At 56.1% G+C, this 16,781-nt stretch overlaps 4 protein-coding genes across 4 annotated transcripts; 2 read left to right on the top strand and 2 right to left on the bottom strand.

Moving 5' to 3' along the window:
* Positions 1 to 231: 231 nt before the first annotated feature.
* DICSQDRAFT_97340 (ATP-dependent metallopeptidase Hfl) lies at positions 232 to 4,108 on the top strand. Its single transcript, XM_007361029.1, has 17 exons — positions 232 to 321; positions 380 to 757; positions 806 to 1,220; positions 1,517 to 1,579; positions 1,633 to 1,769; positions 1,828 to 1,994; positions 2,057 to 2,308; positions 2,369 to 2,481; positions 2,545 to 2,614; positions 2,671 to 2,740; positions 2,807 to 2,884; positions 2,944 to 3,033; positions 3,094 to 3,193; positions 3,270 to 3,349; positions 3,427 to 3,527; positions 3,696 to 3,762; positions 3,855 to 4,108. Exons 1-17 carry the CDS (start codon positions 307 to 309, stop codon positions 3,990 to 3,992), a joined length of 2,334 nt encoding a protein of 777 aa, XP_007361091.1. The 5' UTR covers positions 232 to 306; the 3' UTR covers positions 3,993 to 4,108.
* Positions 4,109 to 8,192: 4,084 nt separating this feature from the next.
* Positions 8,193 to 11,793, bottom strand: DICSQDRAFT_97337 (DNA repair helicase; the record flags this gene model as incomplete). Its single annotated transcript, XM_007361028.1, has 20 exons — positions 8,193 to 8,525; positions 8,592 to 8,772; positions 8,857 to 8,963; positions 9,044 to 9,136; positions 9,200 to 9,385; positions 9,465 to 9,636; positions 9,691 to 9,760; positions 9,815 to 9,933; positions 9,998 to 10,092; positions 10,160 to 10,257; positions 10,319 to 10,422; positions 10,480 to 10,576; positions 10,631 to 10,754; positions 10,810 to 10,926; positions 10,974 to 11,093; positions 11,204 to 11,395; positions 11,447 to 11,524; positions 11,581 to 11,627; positions 11,680 to 11,710; positions 11,767 to 11,793. 20 exons carry the CDS (start codon positions 11,791 to 11,793, stop codon positions 8,193 to 8,195), a joined length of 2,391 nt encoding a protein of 796 aa, XP_007361090.1.
* A 180-nt stretch (positions 11,794 to 11,973) lies between these two features.
* On the top strand, positions 11,974 to 13,932 carry DICSQDRAFT_97333 (uncharacterized protein; the record flags this gene model as incomplete). The annotated part of the gene is made up of 1 exon (XM_007361027.1): positions 11,974 to 13,932. The coding sequence occupies one exon, from the start codon at positions 11,974 to 11,976 to the stop codon at positions 13,564 to 13,566; it is 1,593 nt and encodes a 530-aa protein (XP_007361089.1). The 3' UTR covers positions 13,567 to 13,932.
* Positions 13,933 to 14,806: 874 nt separating this feature from the next.
* On the bottom strand, positions 14,807 to 16,332 carry DICSQDRAFT_132028 (uncharacterized protein). The gene is made up of 6 exons (XM_007361026.1): positions 16,020 to 16,332; positions 15,768 to 15,954; positions 15,498 to 15,693; positions 15,324 to 15,436; positions 14,952 to 15,265; positions 14,807 to 14,888 (listed from the first exon to the last, which is right to left on the bottom strand). The coding sequence occupies exons 1-6, from the start codon at positions 16,206 to 16,208 to the stop codon at positions 14,823 to 14,825; spliced, it is 1,065 nt and encodes a 354-aa protein (XP_007361088.1). The 5' UTR covers positions 16,209 to 16,332; the 3' UTR covers positions 14,807 to 14,822.
* Between the last annotated feature and the right edge of the window lie 449 nt (positions 16,333 to 16,781).

Genomic DNA, 16,781 nt, shown 5'->3' with positions numbered 1-16,781 from the left:
TCTGATGACAATCGGAGACGCGTTCAGAAAAAGGAGCAGCCTTATGAGTACCCGTGCAAAACGAACGCAAGGAGTATACAGCGCAGTACATCTTATGATCAGTTCTTCGCTCCTTGATGAGTAGAACCTACATGGTTATCAGCAGCAGAGGAACTTCGTGCCGGGCGAATATGAAGCGCCCCCCATAGCGCCTGGAGCTTGCGTAATGCACGTGCCGTGAGAGCTTGCTTGCTGCCACCGTCACTACGAGCCTGGCTTCGATCCACTTCCCTGGTGTCCATACGTCGTACGGCGTCGGCGTCGACGATGTCGATGTCTATAGTGAGTGCCTTGCCTGCACGATGCCGTAGAATATGACTGATATTGTGCCAATGCACAGTTCTTAAGGCTGGGCGCATGTCGTCCCCAAGTATCCGCCATCCGCACACCCCGACACTCCCTCCCGCCATTCCGCTCACTATCAAGTCTCCCATCTCATCCTTCGTCCATATCCGCGGTTTTGTTGTCTCAAAGACGTCTTCCTCCGGCTCCGGTACTCGTCCAGTCCCGACTGCTGTCTCTTGCGTCTCTCTTCCGGAAACCTAGCGGTGTCCCTCCACCAGCGGTTGTAGCCAGTGTCTCCAAGCTTGAGGCTGAGGCGGACGCACACCCAGAGGATGTGGAGAAACAGGTTGCTCTGTTTGAGGCGTTAGTCAACACCAAGGTGAAGCCAGGTCTGAACACGGTAGTGGCGCGATGGGAGAGGACATGCGAATTCGTGAGCACCTCCGCAGGAATACCCGACGCGTCTGCTAATGCTTCACAGCATCCCTCACACCCCCTCCTTCGGTCAGACACAGCATTCAAGCTTTATCTCACTGCGTTACGCGACCTCGGCCTGGAATCATCAATATCGTCTGCTGTTCGGAGAAGAGACGCTCTCTTGACTGCTTCCTCTTCGGCGACCGTTACTGCCACTGCATCCGATGCCTCCTCTCATGTATCGGCGACATCAGCATCTGTTGATGTGAATGCGGCGGCATCTCAGCCTACTGTCACCTCTCCATCCTCGTCGGCATTGTCCTCAACTGTCTCGCCTAGTCAGCAAGCCGCCCAGGAGGTTCTGGCTGGACAGGCCACAGTGGCGCGGTCGGTACACACGGACTTCGATGCGCTTGGAGCTGCTCTTGGTCGCGGTGCTGGGGTCCCTGGGAACCCCATTGTAGTGACTCTCAACGAACGTAAGTTATTTTCGTCTCGTAAGGTCCGTGCTTCATCGCCATATCGTTTACGCGCATGAACGTGTATTGGACGGGATGGTTTCGCCGTCTCCCTCATGTCGGTCTTCGATGCCTCAGTCAACGGCTGCTCCATTTATTGGCCGTCGCGTCACATAAGCTGCTCATCTCAGACTCAGGCCGACAAGTCTGCGTCGCACCTGTCGCTGCAGTCAGCAGCCGGCCTTCCGACTGACATGCCGATTAACCTCTGTCATATTGCTCGGATACGTTTGCTGATGTGATTATTACCTCAACAGCACGAGGCACCGTCTTCCTTCGCCTCATCCGATTCGTTGTGTCAGCCGGTCTCGTGGCATTCTGTAAGTTGTCTGTTAGTTGCACAATCATTCCCTTTCTAAAGCATTGCGGTTAGTCGTCCTCGTGGTGTTGTCAATCTGGGTCGAGAATTCTGGCCTGCTCAAGGCGGGACCTCGTCAAGCCGAGTTTGAACCCATCCAGGCCAAGACGTACAAGTTCAGCGACGTACATGGCGTCGATGAGGCCAAGGCTGTAAGTAGACCCACACCTCGGTCCTTCATTTACCCTAATTTGCCACTGCGCTTCTCAGGAACTTCAAGAAATTGTCGAATTCTTGAAGGACCCCACGTCGTTTGGCACTCTTGGCGGGAAGCTTCCCAAGGGCGTTCTGCTCACCGGACCTCCTGGAACGGGTAAGACGATGCTGGCACGCGCCGTTGCCGGAGAGGCTGGCGTGCCGTTCCTTTTTGCGTCCGGGTACGATATCGCATTGCTCGCCCTTACCTGGAACTCGCTTCTTGACTAAGCGGTCTGATCAGGTCTGAGTTTGACGAGATGTTCGTCGGCGTTGGAGCCAAGCGGGTACGGGACCTCTTTGCTACTGCGCGGAAGAAGCAACCAGCTATCATTTTCATCGACGAACTCGACGCTATCGGCGGCAAGCGATCTAGTCGCGATCAACACTACATGAAGCAAACGCTCAATCAGCTCCTCGTCGAGATGGACGGCTTCCTGCAGAACGAGGGTATCATCGTCATCGCCGCCACTAACTTCCCAGAATCTCTGGATCCGTAAGTTTATTTGCTATCCACATCACAATTTGCCAGTGCCTGACTGTATGACGTCGTCAGGGCTCTTGTGCGCCCCGGTCGCTTCGACAAGCATGTAGCCGTCCCTCTCCCCGATGTTCGAGGCCGTGTTCAGATCTTGCAACATCACATGAAGAACGTGACCGCTGCGCCAGGTAGGTTTGATCTGTTGGCAAACCCATTCGCCGATCATTCACACGACCCACGGTTGTTCACAGAGGTCGACGCCATGATCCTCGCACGTGGGACCGTTGGGTTCTCTGGCGCTGATTTGCAGAACCTAGTCAAGTGAGTGTACCTATCGACTGCGCGCGGCCGCCGCTGAAGTTTATGTGACCCTTCAGCCAGGCTGCGGTCAAGGCCGCCCGAGAAGGCGCACAGTCCGTAAACCTCACCCACTTTGAGTGGGCAAAGGTATGTAGCTTCTACATCCGTCCAGTCGTCGTCTGACGAGCTCTCGAACCCTGACGCGCCCGATAGGATCGCATCATAATGGGAGCAGAGCGGAAGACGACATTCATTAGTGAGGAAGTCAAGAAAATGACTGCATACCATGAGGTCGGTGTCCCTGGTTTCATCACACTCATCATCCAGCCTTTTGATCTCTGTGGCCGTAGGGTGGACATGCACTAGTGGCGCTCTATACCGAAGGTGCCATGCCGTTGCACAAGGTTACCTGTGTTCCCCGCGGTCATGCGTTGGGCATTGTACGTTATATGACATCTCACTGGTGGACAAGCACTTACAATTTCCGTCGATGACTGCAGACAAGTCAATTGCCCAAGGATGACAGATACTCGGTATCCCTGAAAGAGTACCTCGCCGAGATCGACGTATGCATGGGTGGGCGAGTCGCCGAGGAACTCAGTTCGTTGTCTCCCTGGCATGTCTCTCATGTCTCTCATGGCTAACCGGTACTTCCAATTGCCTTCTCTACGTCCAGTTTACGGCACCGAGAACGTGACTAGTGGTGCGTCCTCGGACTTGCAGCACGCTACAAGGACTGCTCGAGCCATGGTTAAGGTAAATGACAATATGCCCCCCCTCGTGATATTGCCGGGGACTGGGCGGGTTCTCATATTCCTCTTGCGCCGCCATAGAACTGGGGTTATTCCCACAAGATTGGTCCCGTTTACCTCAGCGATAGAGAAGACACGATTAGTCCCAAAAAGAAGGACGAGATAGAAGACGAAGTCCGCAGGTACGTAAATTCTCCATGTGGTCTGCCCCGAGTCCCCGCTCGCCCTCCCATACTATTCGCGGTGCACCGCTATATGTCGCTCTTTGGGAGGGCCGTGGCGGGGTATACGGGGGCCAACGCGTACTTCGGCTGACTGATTGTGTCCTTGACGCCCTTATGGTGCGATAGCCTACTGATAGCGGGAGAGTCACGGGTGACCGCGCTCCTGAAGTCAAAAGCGGACGAGCTCCACCGTGTGCGTACCTCATCCTTTCCCGCGAATCTCTAGACGCATGTGCTGACGTGAAGATGACCCGTTGCTGCGCTTCTTGAATCGGGTCCTGACAGCTCGCCAACGCCCTGGTAGAACACGAGACCTTGGACGCCGAGGAGGTGCAAAAGGTTATCCGGGGCGAGACCATCCGGAATATAGATGAGGTGATCAAGGAAGATCTTTCCCGACTGAACAAGGATGCGGCCTCATAGCACTGGCATGTTCCCCAGTCGTACATGTCTGCTCTATGTTTCTTGGTCGAATGCATCGTCTCCTAATAGTAGCGTGGGCTAATATCTGTTGTTAATATACTCCATCCCGTTTCAGCTCTCATCAGGTCCGCAGTACCCCCCTTCCCGAAATGTGGATTGTGGTTCGGGCGCGGGCGCGTTACGGATAAAGTGCATCGCAGACACGAATATTTTTGGCAGATCGACGCTGCCCTAGGCTCTTCACCGAGTCAGTCCAGTTGTCGCGTCCGCTGTGGCTTCTGTAGAATGCTTCAACTCAGCGAAGGTTCAGGTCGCCAATAGAGAGGCGGGAAGCACGCCCTACTTGTCCGTCAGAATTCCGCTTCCTTGGTCAGATTGTCCGAGCACGCCGCCCGTGCATTGAGATCCCGCGCTTCCCTCGCGCAACTCCAGACAAGACCCCTGGCCACTGGTGAGAACAAAGGGCCCCAAATGTGACCCTTATCGAGGCCCGCTGCCGCGGCGTGTGTGGGATATTACGTCTTACGCACAGTGCGGCGCACGAGACGTGCACAACAAACGGCGTGCGGGCGGCCCGTCTCGCGCTGTAGTTGTACATGGCCACTCTAAATTGGACCTGGGCACCTCATCTGCGCTCGGCGTGGCGCGCACGGCGCACGCCACAGTGCCATGGAGCTGGGCTTCTGGGCGGGGCCTCACAGCGCCCCGTCGCCGTGCCGGTGGCCACGCCCACGCAGATCGAGCCGCAGAACCAGCCTGCCAGGGGGGAAGGCGGCAAAGGACGCGGGCGTGCAAACAGGTAGCTGTTACAGTACTTAGAAGCGAGCAGGCGGCGCGGCTGATGCGGTGCGCGATTCGCCGGTAACCTTCGGCTGTCAGGGCGGATGCAGACGCGCGTGCTTCTCTGTGTTCACGCGGAAGGCACGGAGGGGCGAGTATACGCACGTACGTACGAGATTTAGAGAGAGTTGACGGGAGAGCGGGGGGGATGACTGCTTGACTGCGGTGGCCGATGTGGCCCACGGACCGAGCCGTACATACCGTACTGTCAGTGTCAGATAGTCCTCCGGGTGAGCCTGCGGAAATTCAGGGCGACACGACGCTTGAGGGTGAGGACTCCCAGCTTGTTATCACGTCTGTATTTTGCTACCGGCTGCCGATTCGGAGCAGCGGATGGAGCTCAAAGGTCAAATAGTGCAGGGGTGTCAGAGGGAAGGCCGTGTGATACCGAACGCTCAGTGGCCATCGAACGCTATACATATCCGATTTATCTGTATGCCGACGGGGACGGAGCGTTGCACCCGATGCTGCGGAAAACGCCGGGATTTCAGAGGAAAGGGCTTGAGGAGCGACGAGAAATCGTGAATACATCATCACGATCGCCAACGCGGCCTGATAAAGATGAAAGACTTACGAACGACGCCGATGCATGTGCGAAGAACCAAACGCTTCCCAAGCATCTCTGCGGAGGCTCCCGTTGAGGAATTCGGCGAGTTATAGGGACAGCATTCCGAGAGTCTGCGTGAGAGACGGGCGGGAGAGAAGGTCGAGAACAACGAGGTGAACAAGGCCACCGTCCGTAAGGCGCGCGTATCAGCACAACGACATCAGATCGATGCACAACGAAGTCCGACCAGTGTCATCGGGAGCGGTTAGGCATAACGCAGTTCTCTAATTACAATGCGGTCTTATACTAGAGAAGCGGGGTGAGTTGGCATGTTATCAAACAAGAAGCGAACCCAACCGAAGGTGCAGTGTTTGGAAAGGCTTCGTAAGGAGTGAGGCGGCGGGAACAAGGTAAGATCTTCGTCAGGAGGCTCTTCCCGGATTCCGCAAAATACCGACCATTCACGTCGGCAGATATCGTACAAGGGACACCAGTCATCATGCGATGAGCCTGGAGACTCACCCACGCGGAAGGAACGCCCGTGCGATGCAGACCATTTGGGCGACATCGCCTATGCATTGCTGAATAATATGACCGTGCTGGAAAGCCAAACAGCTCCGGAAGATTCGCTTCACGAGATAAACTGCAGCGAGCGTGTCAATGCAGAGCATTATCGACAGTCCGATGAGCTCCCGATGAGGCCCGTATCTGAGTGCTAGAAGTATGTAATAAAGTGTCGAACAACGGAGCAGAGTCAAAGAATTGAGGACGTACCGGAGCGAATTACACCCTACACGGAGGCTAGCGTGGCACAGTGTGTGAGTTGGTCCGGCTTTTACCAACTATAATGGAAGGTATTTGATGCTACCGGAAAACCTTGGCATCGCTGGCGTTAACCAGCGTAGCGCATGATAGCACCGGGCTCATGATCGCGCTGTGGATGTTAGAACGCAGGATGACAAAGTATGTGGACAGCCAAGGCAAGACTGCATAGCGAGGGGAGTCCACGCCGCTCTAGAGTGCCTGTATATGTCTAGCGTTGGGGAGTCAGATTGCCCTTGTTGTAGTTGACGTCAGTCGTCATTATACAAAGCGCCTGTGAACGTAGGCGATTGGGATGCAGCCGCAAAGTGTACGGTGGCTGCCCGCAGCGAACGGCCTCGTTAACGACCCACTCCAGCCGATGACGGATTGCTTTAACAACGCGATGGGCACGGAAATCAGTTACTAGTGGGTTCGTGCAGTGGGTTAGCACAAGCTGGACAAGCTACGTACATGATGCGAACGTCCGGGCCTCCAACGAGAAGTCTGGGCGAGGTGCCGATAGCAAGCAGACGATGACGGCAAACCCTGGGCGAGTCCATTCGTTCTGCGAAAGTTGAAACGGTCTGAGCGGGTGCCGCGATGAGGTAGAGGTGCCGGCGGCTCCCGCGAATGGGAACTTGGAAGTCCGCAGGGAGGGTGGCCGGGGTCGTGCGGTTTTTCTGGGAGGGAAGGACGGTTGGGCGGGACAGACCTGCCTGCGCTGAGGGGATAGGTTCCATCTGAAGGGACTCCATCTGAAGGGAGCAATGTATTCCGCGTGAATGCTTACCGTGTGGGATTCCTGCAAGGGACGACGTTGTCGTCGAGCCAGCGTCTGCCCAGTTCTCGCTTGGAACGAGAAGCACGGATTCGTCTCGTCGCCCCGCCCCTGCGCAATCGATTTGCATTACCACATGCTACCATCATCTGGCACACATCCCTTGCGTCTCCCACACCACACAGGCTAAGGCCCGTTTGTCGACAAAAGGCAAATGCGTATGCCCACTCGCCCCTCCGATCTTGCCAAGGACCCGCTCTCTTTCTCCACAATTGGCCCGTGCCCTGTATACAGCTGCGCCACCGTACTATAGCTACACTCTAGGGTCTGCCCAGCCTCAGACCCCAGCGTCCACGTCCCGCCATCGCGTACGGGCCCGTCCACGTCAGCCGAGGACGACCGCTGCGCGACCGGCCGTCACCGACAAGCAAGAAGTGCCAGCACGCGCTCCGCACTGGCACTGGCACTGGCACTGGCAGCATCTCCAACTCGCCAAACCACACTCGGCTCGTGGCTGGACCTACATTCGCCCGATCGGAATCGCGCGAGCTTCGATCAGCGACTGTGAACATAAACCGCGTCCAACGCGGCCTCGCGGGGCAGCCCACACAATCTGAATCTCCCACTCAGCCACGCCGGGTGCTCACCACAGCCAGCTTCCGCCTACCTCCGCCGACCAGGTAGCGCTCGCCGTGAGTCGCCCGCTTGATTGATAGTCTCCCCGGCACGGTCGCGTCTCACACAAGATCTGGATGCGTTCGCGCAAATCCCCCCCCCTGACCCCTTCTAGCGATGTGCCACCGTCAGTTGCGCCTGTGGAAGGCGAAACAGTGCGGTCACTTGACGTTTATCGGCGAGACGAACATCGACTGCCGCTCCCGCGACTGCTACAACTCCTCTGCGCACCCAAGAGATTGCGGCGCGCCAGGTACGGGCACCGCATGTCGCTGTCGACGATATTATACGTGCGTGTTGCCCGTTCCGTCTTCCAGACTCCGCGGCTCACCTACTCATGTGCCGCCCCCTCCAGCCAGCCAGAGCGCATAATCACAAATGAGGTCTGTCCTCCGGGTCTCAGATAATCTGCCTCGTCAGATCTGACGTCGTCCGTAGATCGACACAAAATGTCCACGCTGCTCATGATACCAGGACTGACCATCCACCTCGCACGACCCGCATGCCCGCCGCTGTACATTATTACTGCATTCACGCATTGTATGAAGTAGACAGTTTATACATCAAGGTCTATCGCTCCCAACGCCTCGTCATCGATCCCGCCATCCCCGTACTCGTCGTCATCGTCAGCGTCCATCAACGCCGTGTCACGCCGCTCAACCTCCTGCAGGAGCGCCAGCTCCTTCTGCTTCGCCTGCGCCTTCTCGATGTCCTCGAGCGTCCAAAGCGAGATACCGGTCTGGTTTTCGTTCGGGTTCTGAGAGATCATCCGCATGAACTGCTTCGACAAAGTGAGCGCCATGTCCGTCGAGAGGTTGGAGGCCGTCTCCGTGATGTATTGATTGATCCACCGGGGCAGCTTGGCCCGTTTGTCAGCCCGGGCGAAACGCTACGCAAGTAGTGGGCCTTCGTGAGCACGGGACTCCCCGCAGATCACTCGAGAGATGCCACGTACCTTATCCGCGAACACCATCAACCCCCAGTCTGTCTTACCCCGCAAGACACGCCCGACGCATTGTGCAGCGTTCCGCATTGCGTCGAAACCCAAGAACTCGGATTCGCGTATCCGGTACGCATCACGAAGATACTCCAAACGCGCCTTGAGGATCCGGCTCTCGGTGTACTGATACGGCACCCTGTACGGCAACGGCATCCACGCATTAGCACGCGGTGGCCTTCTCATCTTGCGCGCATGGCCGCGGGTGGGAGAAAATGCGTACCCGAACATGATTACGGCCCGTCCGTAGTTGTGATCGAAGTCAATTCCTTCTGACACCTTGCCACGAGCGACAGACAAGAGAACCGCGCCTCGGCCGTTGTCACACGCCTGTGGAGAGCCGAAGAGCACAGGTCGTCATGAATGAGCATGGAAGCGAGTCATCACGACGATATGCAGTGTGTGCTCACCCTCCGGTAATTCTCTAAGGCTATACTCGTCTCGTTCGCATCTGGCGTCTCCACGAAGATGAGCTTGTGCTTCCATACCTCGTTCAATATACCCTAAGGCACCAGGACGACCTGTCAGGGAAGACGCTCTCTGTGATTAAATGCAGGTGACCTTACCATGTCGTTCCAGGCGGCTACAATGCTCTCCATGTAGAGGTAGCTCGGGAAGAACGCGACGATGCCGTCCGGCACGATCTTAGAGTATTCGATGAGGATGCTACCGAAGTTGCGCACAACCGCAGGGTCGTTCCGGACTTCGAACCGGGAACTGATGGCCACCTGGTCGCTACCGCGGGTAATGACCTGTCGCCCCAGCGGAACGGGACATCAGGACATGAGGTACTTTGGCAGCGTCTGCATAAGCCGCGGATCTGTGACTTACCAGAGGTAAGAACGAGTTCCGCGTCAGGGTCATTGAGTAGGTCTCCTGGACGACCGGAGTGAATTGCAGCATCTTAGGGTACATGTCTAGCGGCGACAGCGTTCCAGACGTAATGACGACACTGCTGAACCTCTCGAATACTGGCTTGATCGCGATGGAGGGGTCCAGACATCTGCGTGAAGGATTTGGTTAGTCGCCGGAGGGAAGGACGCCGGGGACCACGTACGTAAGATGAAAAATAGGGTTTGGAACGGTGGCATTGTCGGTTTCGAAAGGCTCCAGGATGAGCAAAAAGCCTACCACACTTTAGTCGCTGAGCACGCTGCGTGTGAACAGTACGTGAAGGGTACCTTTCTCGTACGTCGCAACGAGGGTAGCAAAACTTGCAACCTTCTGCAATGACGAAAGCTCATCAAGGCGACTAAGCTCTAGTGTCCGCACAAGTGACTGCAAGCGCTCCGCACAAAAGCTGCCGGGAAACGGCATCCGTCAGAACACACGTTGTACAAGGGAACATTTGCCATGCAACCAACCGTAGTGGTCGCCGCTCAATGTACGTTATGTCCTTCAGATGCTGCAAGAAGGACAGAGGCGTCTCGGCTACCACGTGCAAGACACGCATTCGCGTCTACGATTTCCAGCCGAATTAGACATCGGCATTGCAACGGTGGAATGGGGTGGAATGGAATTCGAACCTTCAGGTACTCGACGAATCGCTTGAGGAAGGCAACGAAATGCTCCGCTTTTCGGATATTTCCAGGTATTGCTTCTTTGAGGAGATCTTCTGGTAGCACTAACGCCGCATTGAAGTAAGGTTTTGGCTATTGCCCATCATCCTTCCAACAGAAGCCCACCTGGATTTGATACGAAGGCGTCTTCGTCATTGCTGGCCTCTTGCAGACCCTCGACCAGTTTGGCGTATTCGTCTTGTAATTTGGAAGCATCCGTCTTTTTGATTCTGTTCGCAAGATCAGCACCTGCCGGTGGAAACTAGTGAGGCCAACTTCCGACTCACTCATCGATCTTATCACCGAGTTTCACGACGCTGCGCGCTGCGGAATCTAACATAGGTCGCGTCAAGTCAATGCTCAAGGATTCTATGCAGACGTTGTCTAGAAACGCGTAAGCCATCACTTCCAAGCCTTGCAATTACGAATGCGCGGTACCGATATTATGCGCCTCGTCGAAGACCACAATTGCATCCTTGGTGAGTTCTTTCGACACCTGTTCAGCTACCTTTGGGTCCAAAAGATAATGGAAGGAGTAGATGATGACATCCACGAATGGCATCTAGGGCTTATGTGAGCTGGTTGTCAAGATACCATATGCACAATCGTTACCGTACCATGCGACGGACGAGGAAGTAGGGACAGATCTTGTTCTCCCGGCCATGCTGAAGAACATCGGCCAATGTCCAGATTCCCGGCGGGATCAGGTTACCCGGCTCAAGCTTCCCAAGGTTCTGCGGGACAATCAGCAACGGTTTAACTTGCTATGACTAGAACAAACCTCGTGCCAATCACACAGCTCGACGGAACCTGGGTTCTCGCGGCCTTTCGTGCACACAGCGGAGTTCGTAAGATCTCGACATCGTGCATCCACCACTTTACCCTTTTTCTCCTTTGATACCTGAAGGATGCATGAGTTTAGATTTATGGAAGCTCCACGTGGTCACAGAAAAGGGCGTGCGGCAATTTGGACGTCCTGGACGGATTGTAAGCGGAAGCAATGACACTGACCTCAGGGTGTATGCATAGGTTCTTGCGACTAGTAAGACCAATACCATAGAAGTTCTTCTCCTTCTCGCGCTGCTCATCTGTCTCCGCACAATCTCTACGGTAATCCATCAGACGTTGGAGCTCTGACAGTGCCTTTTCAATCTCGGGTACCGTCCGCGAGCAATATATAAGTTTCCTTTTCGTGGGATAGAACTGCGAGAGACTATGAGGATACGGAACCATCGCGAGGCCGCGGATACGCACCTGCTGATATGATACAATGAGAGAAAGAAGGGAGACCGTTTTGCCTGTTCCTGAAGGCATTTCAAGTAAACAATGCCCCTGGAGATACGACGCAACTGAGTACATGGGCTATCCTGTGGCTGGTGATCTCGTACCGTGGCATCGAGTGTTCGTTTCAGGTCACACATGTACGCGTATTGTTCTGCGATTGCGCGTTGAATATTGCGGAGGAGTTTCGTGAAGGAGGAACATACCAGGATATATTCGGTCATAAGGGAAGATTATCTGGGCCCCACCAGCTCGTTGAGCACCAGCTTGCGGGACACAGCAGTAGCACTTACAGGTAGATCATCAATAAAGAACTTCATGACTAGGTAGTAGTGGCTAAGACGTGCACTCCGGGCTGACGAGGCGGAGGAGACCGTGGTCCGGAGGCAAAGGTGGGTGTGACGCGAACGAGAACGCGTCGCGCGTAATGTCCGGTCTCGTGACGTCACCGGAGTGTTACTGGCTGTCACAGGAGATGCGCGTCACAGCACCTCCTCTCCATGCTGCTCTCAAGGGCCCGCCGGCGAATACCCCTCAGTCTCCCTCGCAATGCCCTCCCTCGGCCTCGAATAGCGACTCGTCGATATGCATCAAAAGATACCCAGTTACCATCCCTGCCAAAAGGCGCGGCTCCAGGTCCATACCTGAACGACAGCTTTGCGACGCACACCATGTTCACCGTCGACTTCTTCAGGAGGTTCCTCAAGTTCACCGCCATTGGCTTCGTACTCCTAGGCGCGACTGGCTTGACTGCATTTGAGGCGGCTCATCTGTATGTGGAGCATTCAGGACTCTCACCGGAGACCGATGAAGAGGTGAAGAAGTGGGAGTGGGACCTCGAAGCGGATAGGTGGACTGGCTCTCCGAACGGAGGCTCCGACCCTGCGCTCGGATTTTACGGGAGACACGCAATCAGAAGCGCATGGATGGTGCTCAATTGGGGGACGGGCTCGAACACTGACGTCGTAGCGTCCAAGGCTTTCACGGGCCGCGAGGGCCAAGGTGCGACGCTCGCTCCTATTCAGGCGAGCTTAGAGTATGGCCAAGAATTCCTGCGTGTTGCCATTGAAAGTGCGGAGAAGGCGCAGAAGGATGGCAAGATTCACCCCGGCACCCTCACTGCTCTGCTCGCACGCCGCGCCGACGTCGTAGAAAGGATGGGTACCCGGAACTCATTAGACGAGGCCCGCTCGGAGTACGAGCGCATCTGGAGTCAGTTAGCGGCCAAGGGCCCACAAGCGGCCCACATTGCGCTGAAGCTCGGTGACCTCAACAGGAGATTAGGGGACACAGAGGACGCGCTCGCATGGTGGACTCGTTCGATACAGCTCGCGCAAGGTGGAGAGAACACAGAAACTCCCACAAACCCGCCCTCTGTCCCTGAATCGGTTCCCTCATCACCCCTCGCCCAGCGGACTCTGGTCTCCGCACTTGTTTCCCTCTCCGCCTTCTACGCGACCACTGGTCAACTGAAACAAGCACAAGCTTGTGAAGATGCCTCACTAAAGCTCCTGCGCTCGCTCCCTGCGCCTCGAGCGTTCGATGCCGCAACCCCACCCCAAGCTCTTCACCTCCTCTATATCCTCCATCGCTCCTCCATCCTCTCTATCCACCACGCAGAAGTGCTGTATGCGCTCCGGAAGGGGTCCGCGACATCTATAGATTGGCTGTCGCAGGCGGCCCATTCGTCCGAGCGCGTAGCCCTCTCCCTCAGTGGGCTCCCGCCCGTTCATCCTGACGCGCCAGGCTCAAAGATCCCCCACCCGCCTTCCTCGGAGACCCCCCTCGCTGCAGAGTACACGAATTCGAAGTCCATGCATGGACCTGCGAAGGCCCTCCTACGTGACGCTCGCCGGACCGCAGCGGAGGCATGGAACCTCATAGGCGTTCTCTCCGAAGGTTCCGGCTCCCCGGACGCGAACGCGAAAGCCCTAGAATGCTACGAGCGTGCTCTTGGATGGGCTGGGGTCGGCAGGGATAAGGCTGGCGGTATCGGCCAGCCGGGGGAGGGGACGCTCGACACGGAATACGAGACCTTCTGGGCCAACTATGTCCGGACGAGGGACGCAGTACGCAGCCAAGAGAAGCGGTAACAGAGGTCATCGACACCGTCGCAGATACTCTCACGATGCGGTGGCCACCTATCGTACATCACTGTTAACTTTGTGTTTGCTAGTATCTTGTTGGTAACGTCGTGCGCGGTCCAGCCCAGATGAATCGTCTCCCCGAAGAAGCCTTTACCCAATCGTAGCGAGAGACGCCCCTCCCTCACCCTCATTAGTCGGTCGAGTCACCGCTTTGGCTGTGAAGCAGGGTATGGACGGACTCTTTCTCGGCCAGCACGTGGACCAGCTTGTGTCTCTTGCGGTTCAGACCGACTATCGTGTTATATGGAGGTCGTGCTCGGGGAGTGTGCCTCATGCACACTAACCCCAAACAGACATCCGCAACATCAGTTTATCCTGTTATTCATGGCTTTCGTCTGACTGAGACGCTGGCAGTCATGGCTACATAGTATGGTCAGCAACGACCCCGCCTGGCAGTGCCACACAGATTGGTAACATCTCAATCGCTTCTCAGTTTCTGTTACGGCAGCTCTGTTGCTCCTATTACGAAGGCCGCTGTCGAGTGGTTTCAGAGCAAGTGGCCTACCAGATCGAGATACCGGAGTTAACAGCGGTTGGCCATAACACTTTTGGAAGCTCGACGGTCTGTCTTGATTCAAGCGGTGTTTTAGTGCGTTGATCGTCGATTTCAATGCAGATGCGATGCTCTTCCTTGCGTTCACAGGCGGCGTCCCTCCAGTGTATTTTGTGAGTGCTAGGGCACGTCTCTCCTTCGTCCACAGTGGATGTCTCAGGGTCCTCTGGCTATTGGAGCTCCTGCATTCCTCAACGGCCGCAGAGGATACTCACGTCCACGTTTCCCCATCTCGGCATTGCAGCAGCAGTCTGACGTTTGTATGAGGTCGTACTCAGGAGTCAGGATATGAGAACGGCAGGACACCACTGGACGGTACATATGTGACTATAACGCGAGCTCGTGGAAGTTCGGAGCTTCGCCCTAGAAGTAACACACTCGCAGACGCTGTTAGACCATGGCCGAAAGCAGTGCACAATTAAAGACATAGGTACGTGTCGTTGTCGTTTCATGTGCCACAGATTGCTCTAGTCGTGAGCGCTGCACTTGTGTCGTTTTGGCGGCGACAAATACACATAGTATACCCAGTCAACAGATGACTCTTGAAGTGACTGCGGGCTCGACTGCTTCTCTCTGAGCAGCAGATCAGGCAATGGCTCGGCTGCATCAGTCACCATCCTGAAGTATATACATGCCATGCAAATCAACATCACAAGAATGCCTTCAATGCTGCACTCTTCTCTGCGAGTTCCTTCTGCAACTTAGCAATCTGCGCCTGGGTAATGGGTCAGCATGCGGGCCACTCCTGACACTCGTGATCGAGAACCATGGAATATACCTGAAGGAACGCAATCTCATGACCAACGGCTAACTCTATATCTTCCGTGTCATCCTCACTCATTCGACCTACCACCGGTGTTTCCTGGACATCCTCTTCAGACTCCGGCCCAAGCGTGTCCTCTTCCCCTTCACTCGAGTCGGACGATTCGGATGACTTCTCCGAGTCCTCCGAGTCAGATATCACAATCACCTCCGGCGAGTGTTTGCGGGGACGCTTCGACGCATGCGGCACGGCGGAGGTCGACGGGCGTTTCCTTCCAGCACCTATGGCATGTGCCGACGGAGGCACGTAGCCTTTGTTTTCTAGGATAGCTATGAAGCGTGTGATCAGCCAGTAGTCAGGGGTCCAGAAGTCAGACAACGTGCTTGCCTCGAGGCCTGTAATTGAACACGAATACCATGATGGGTCGTTTGTGCTGGCCTATGGGGTTGTAGACCTGGAAGCTCGTGGAATAAGATGACATGGCCTCACGAGGCCCGAAGCTAGCGGTCCCACAACGAAGGTCGATAAGCATTTGAGAGAGACTGGATTCGGTGGACTCACCAGACGTTGTGTCGGCCCTCCTTCTTGTCCTTTTCGTGGATGTAGCCCGGGTTCACCACAGACTTCGGGTTCATGCGCGGTCGCTTGAGACTGCCCCTTGCCTTTGACTCGTCCCAGCGGGAGACGAGGAACAGGCTCACCGTGATAGTACCCAGCTTTGCGCTCACCCTGCCAGGGCGCGCCACGGAATCGTCGTCTGTGAGACAGTCGTCATCGAAAGCGTATATGTCAGAATAGAGCTGGCCGTCATCCGCCGGGGGCGCTGCCTACCGGTGGTCTTGACATCTTCAAAACGGTACAGCCGGACGGCTCTTTGGGCATACTCGATGACACCCTGCGACACACCCGTGCCCTCGTACTCGAAGTGCGCGACCTCGTCGGTGAGCTGGCCGTCCATCTCGACCTTCACGAGCATGTCGGTCTTCGAGGCCGGTTCGTGCCAATAGACCTCGAACGTCTGCACGGGCGGAAGTGGGCCTGTCAGCGACCGTCGACGTCTGCTGCAAGATAGCGAGCACCGACCTTGCCGCTTTCGCTTGCGATGTAGCAGCTGATGATAGAGGTGTATCCGTTGGCGTCCTTCTTCTCTACCCCGTACTCTCTCAACCTCTCACCCTCCGAGCGAATGTGGACGAAGAATCCTGCATGTACCGGCATGTCCTGCAAAACGAGTAGCGCTGCTTGGAAGAAGGGGAAGAGTCGTCCAAGCATAGATGTTATGCAAGGATGGTATCCAGGGCTCGCTGTTGGGTGTCGGCCCTGACGGCGAGCACCATACTCTCCCTGTCAGCGTCCCTGAGTCGGCCGGACTCCGCCTACCCTTAGCTGGCGTTGTGTGTGGTCTGGTTTATACATCCATTCACAGCGCGCAGGGTAGACGGAGGGTATTTCGAAGGTGGGATGTCGGATTCGCCATCAGGCATCCCAGCATCGCAGTGTGAAATGAAAACACGGGCTTACACTCGTCGCCGTCGCCGACCCCGGCGACTAGGTGGCTAGCGTAACCCGGTCCGAGAAGCGATTCGGGACGTCAGGCTCGACTTTTGGCTTTCGCTCTCGCTCTGCAGTTGCGGCACCTACGATCGGGGCGGTGTCGTCCTCGTGCTTGACCGATGGACCCTCACGCGCGTTCTCATCGACGTGACTCTGGCCGGTCTCCGAACCTCGACTACCTCGACAACCCCGAGGGTCCTCAGCCGCAGCGGCAGCCTCAGCCTCAGCACCGGTGTCGCTTCCACTGTGCCGTTGAAGGCGCGTGGATCGCCTGGTGGGCGCAATGGTGGG

This window comes from Dichomitus squalens, assembly GCF_000275845.1.
Source record: "Dichomitus squalens LYAD-421 SS1 unplaced genomic scaffold DICSQscaffold_2, whole genome shotgun sequence".
Taxonomy (NCBI): domain Eukaryota; kingdom Fungi; phylum Basidiomycota; class Agaricomycetes; order Polyporales; family Polyporaceae; genus Dichomitus; species Dichomitus squalens.
The sequence above is the reverse complement of the archived record's forward strand: the minus strand, read 5'-3'. Positions and strand labels throughout refer to the sequence as shown.

Bases quoted from the DNA above. Each gene is read 5' to 3' on its own strand.
- DICSQDRAFT_97340 (XM_007361029.1), top strand. The intron at 1,580-1,632 runs GTAAGTTGTCTG...CATTGCGGTTAG, and splicing joins AGCCGGTCTCGTGGCATTCT to TCGTCCTCGTGGTGTTGTCA. The intron at 2,482-2,544 runs GTAGGTTTGATC...GGTTGTTCACAG, and splicing joins GAACGTGACCGCTGCGCCAG to AGGTCGACGCCATGATCCTC.
- DICSQDRAFT_132028 (XM_007361026.1), bottom strand. From the start codon at position 16,208: ATGCTTGGACGACTCTTCCCCTTCTTCCAAGCAGCGCTACTCGTTTTG. The intron at 15,694-15,767 runs GTAGGCAGCGCC...ACTGTCTCACAG, and splicing joins TGAAGATGTCAAGACCACCG to ACGACGATTCCGTGGCGCGC. The intron at 14,889-14,951 runs GTATATTCCATG...CCCATTACCCAG, and splicing joins ATGAGATTGCGTTCCTTCAG to GCGCAGATTGCTAAGTTGCA.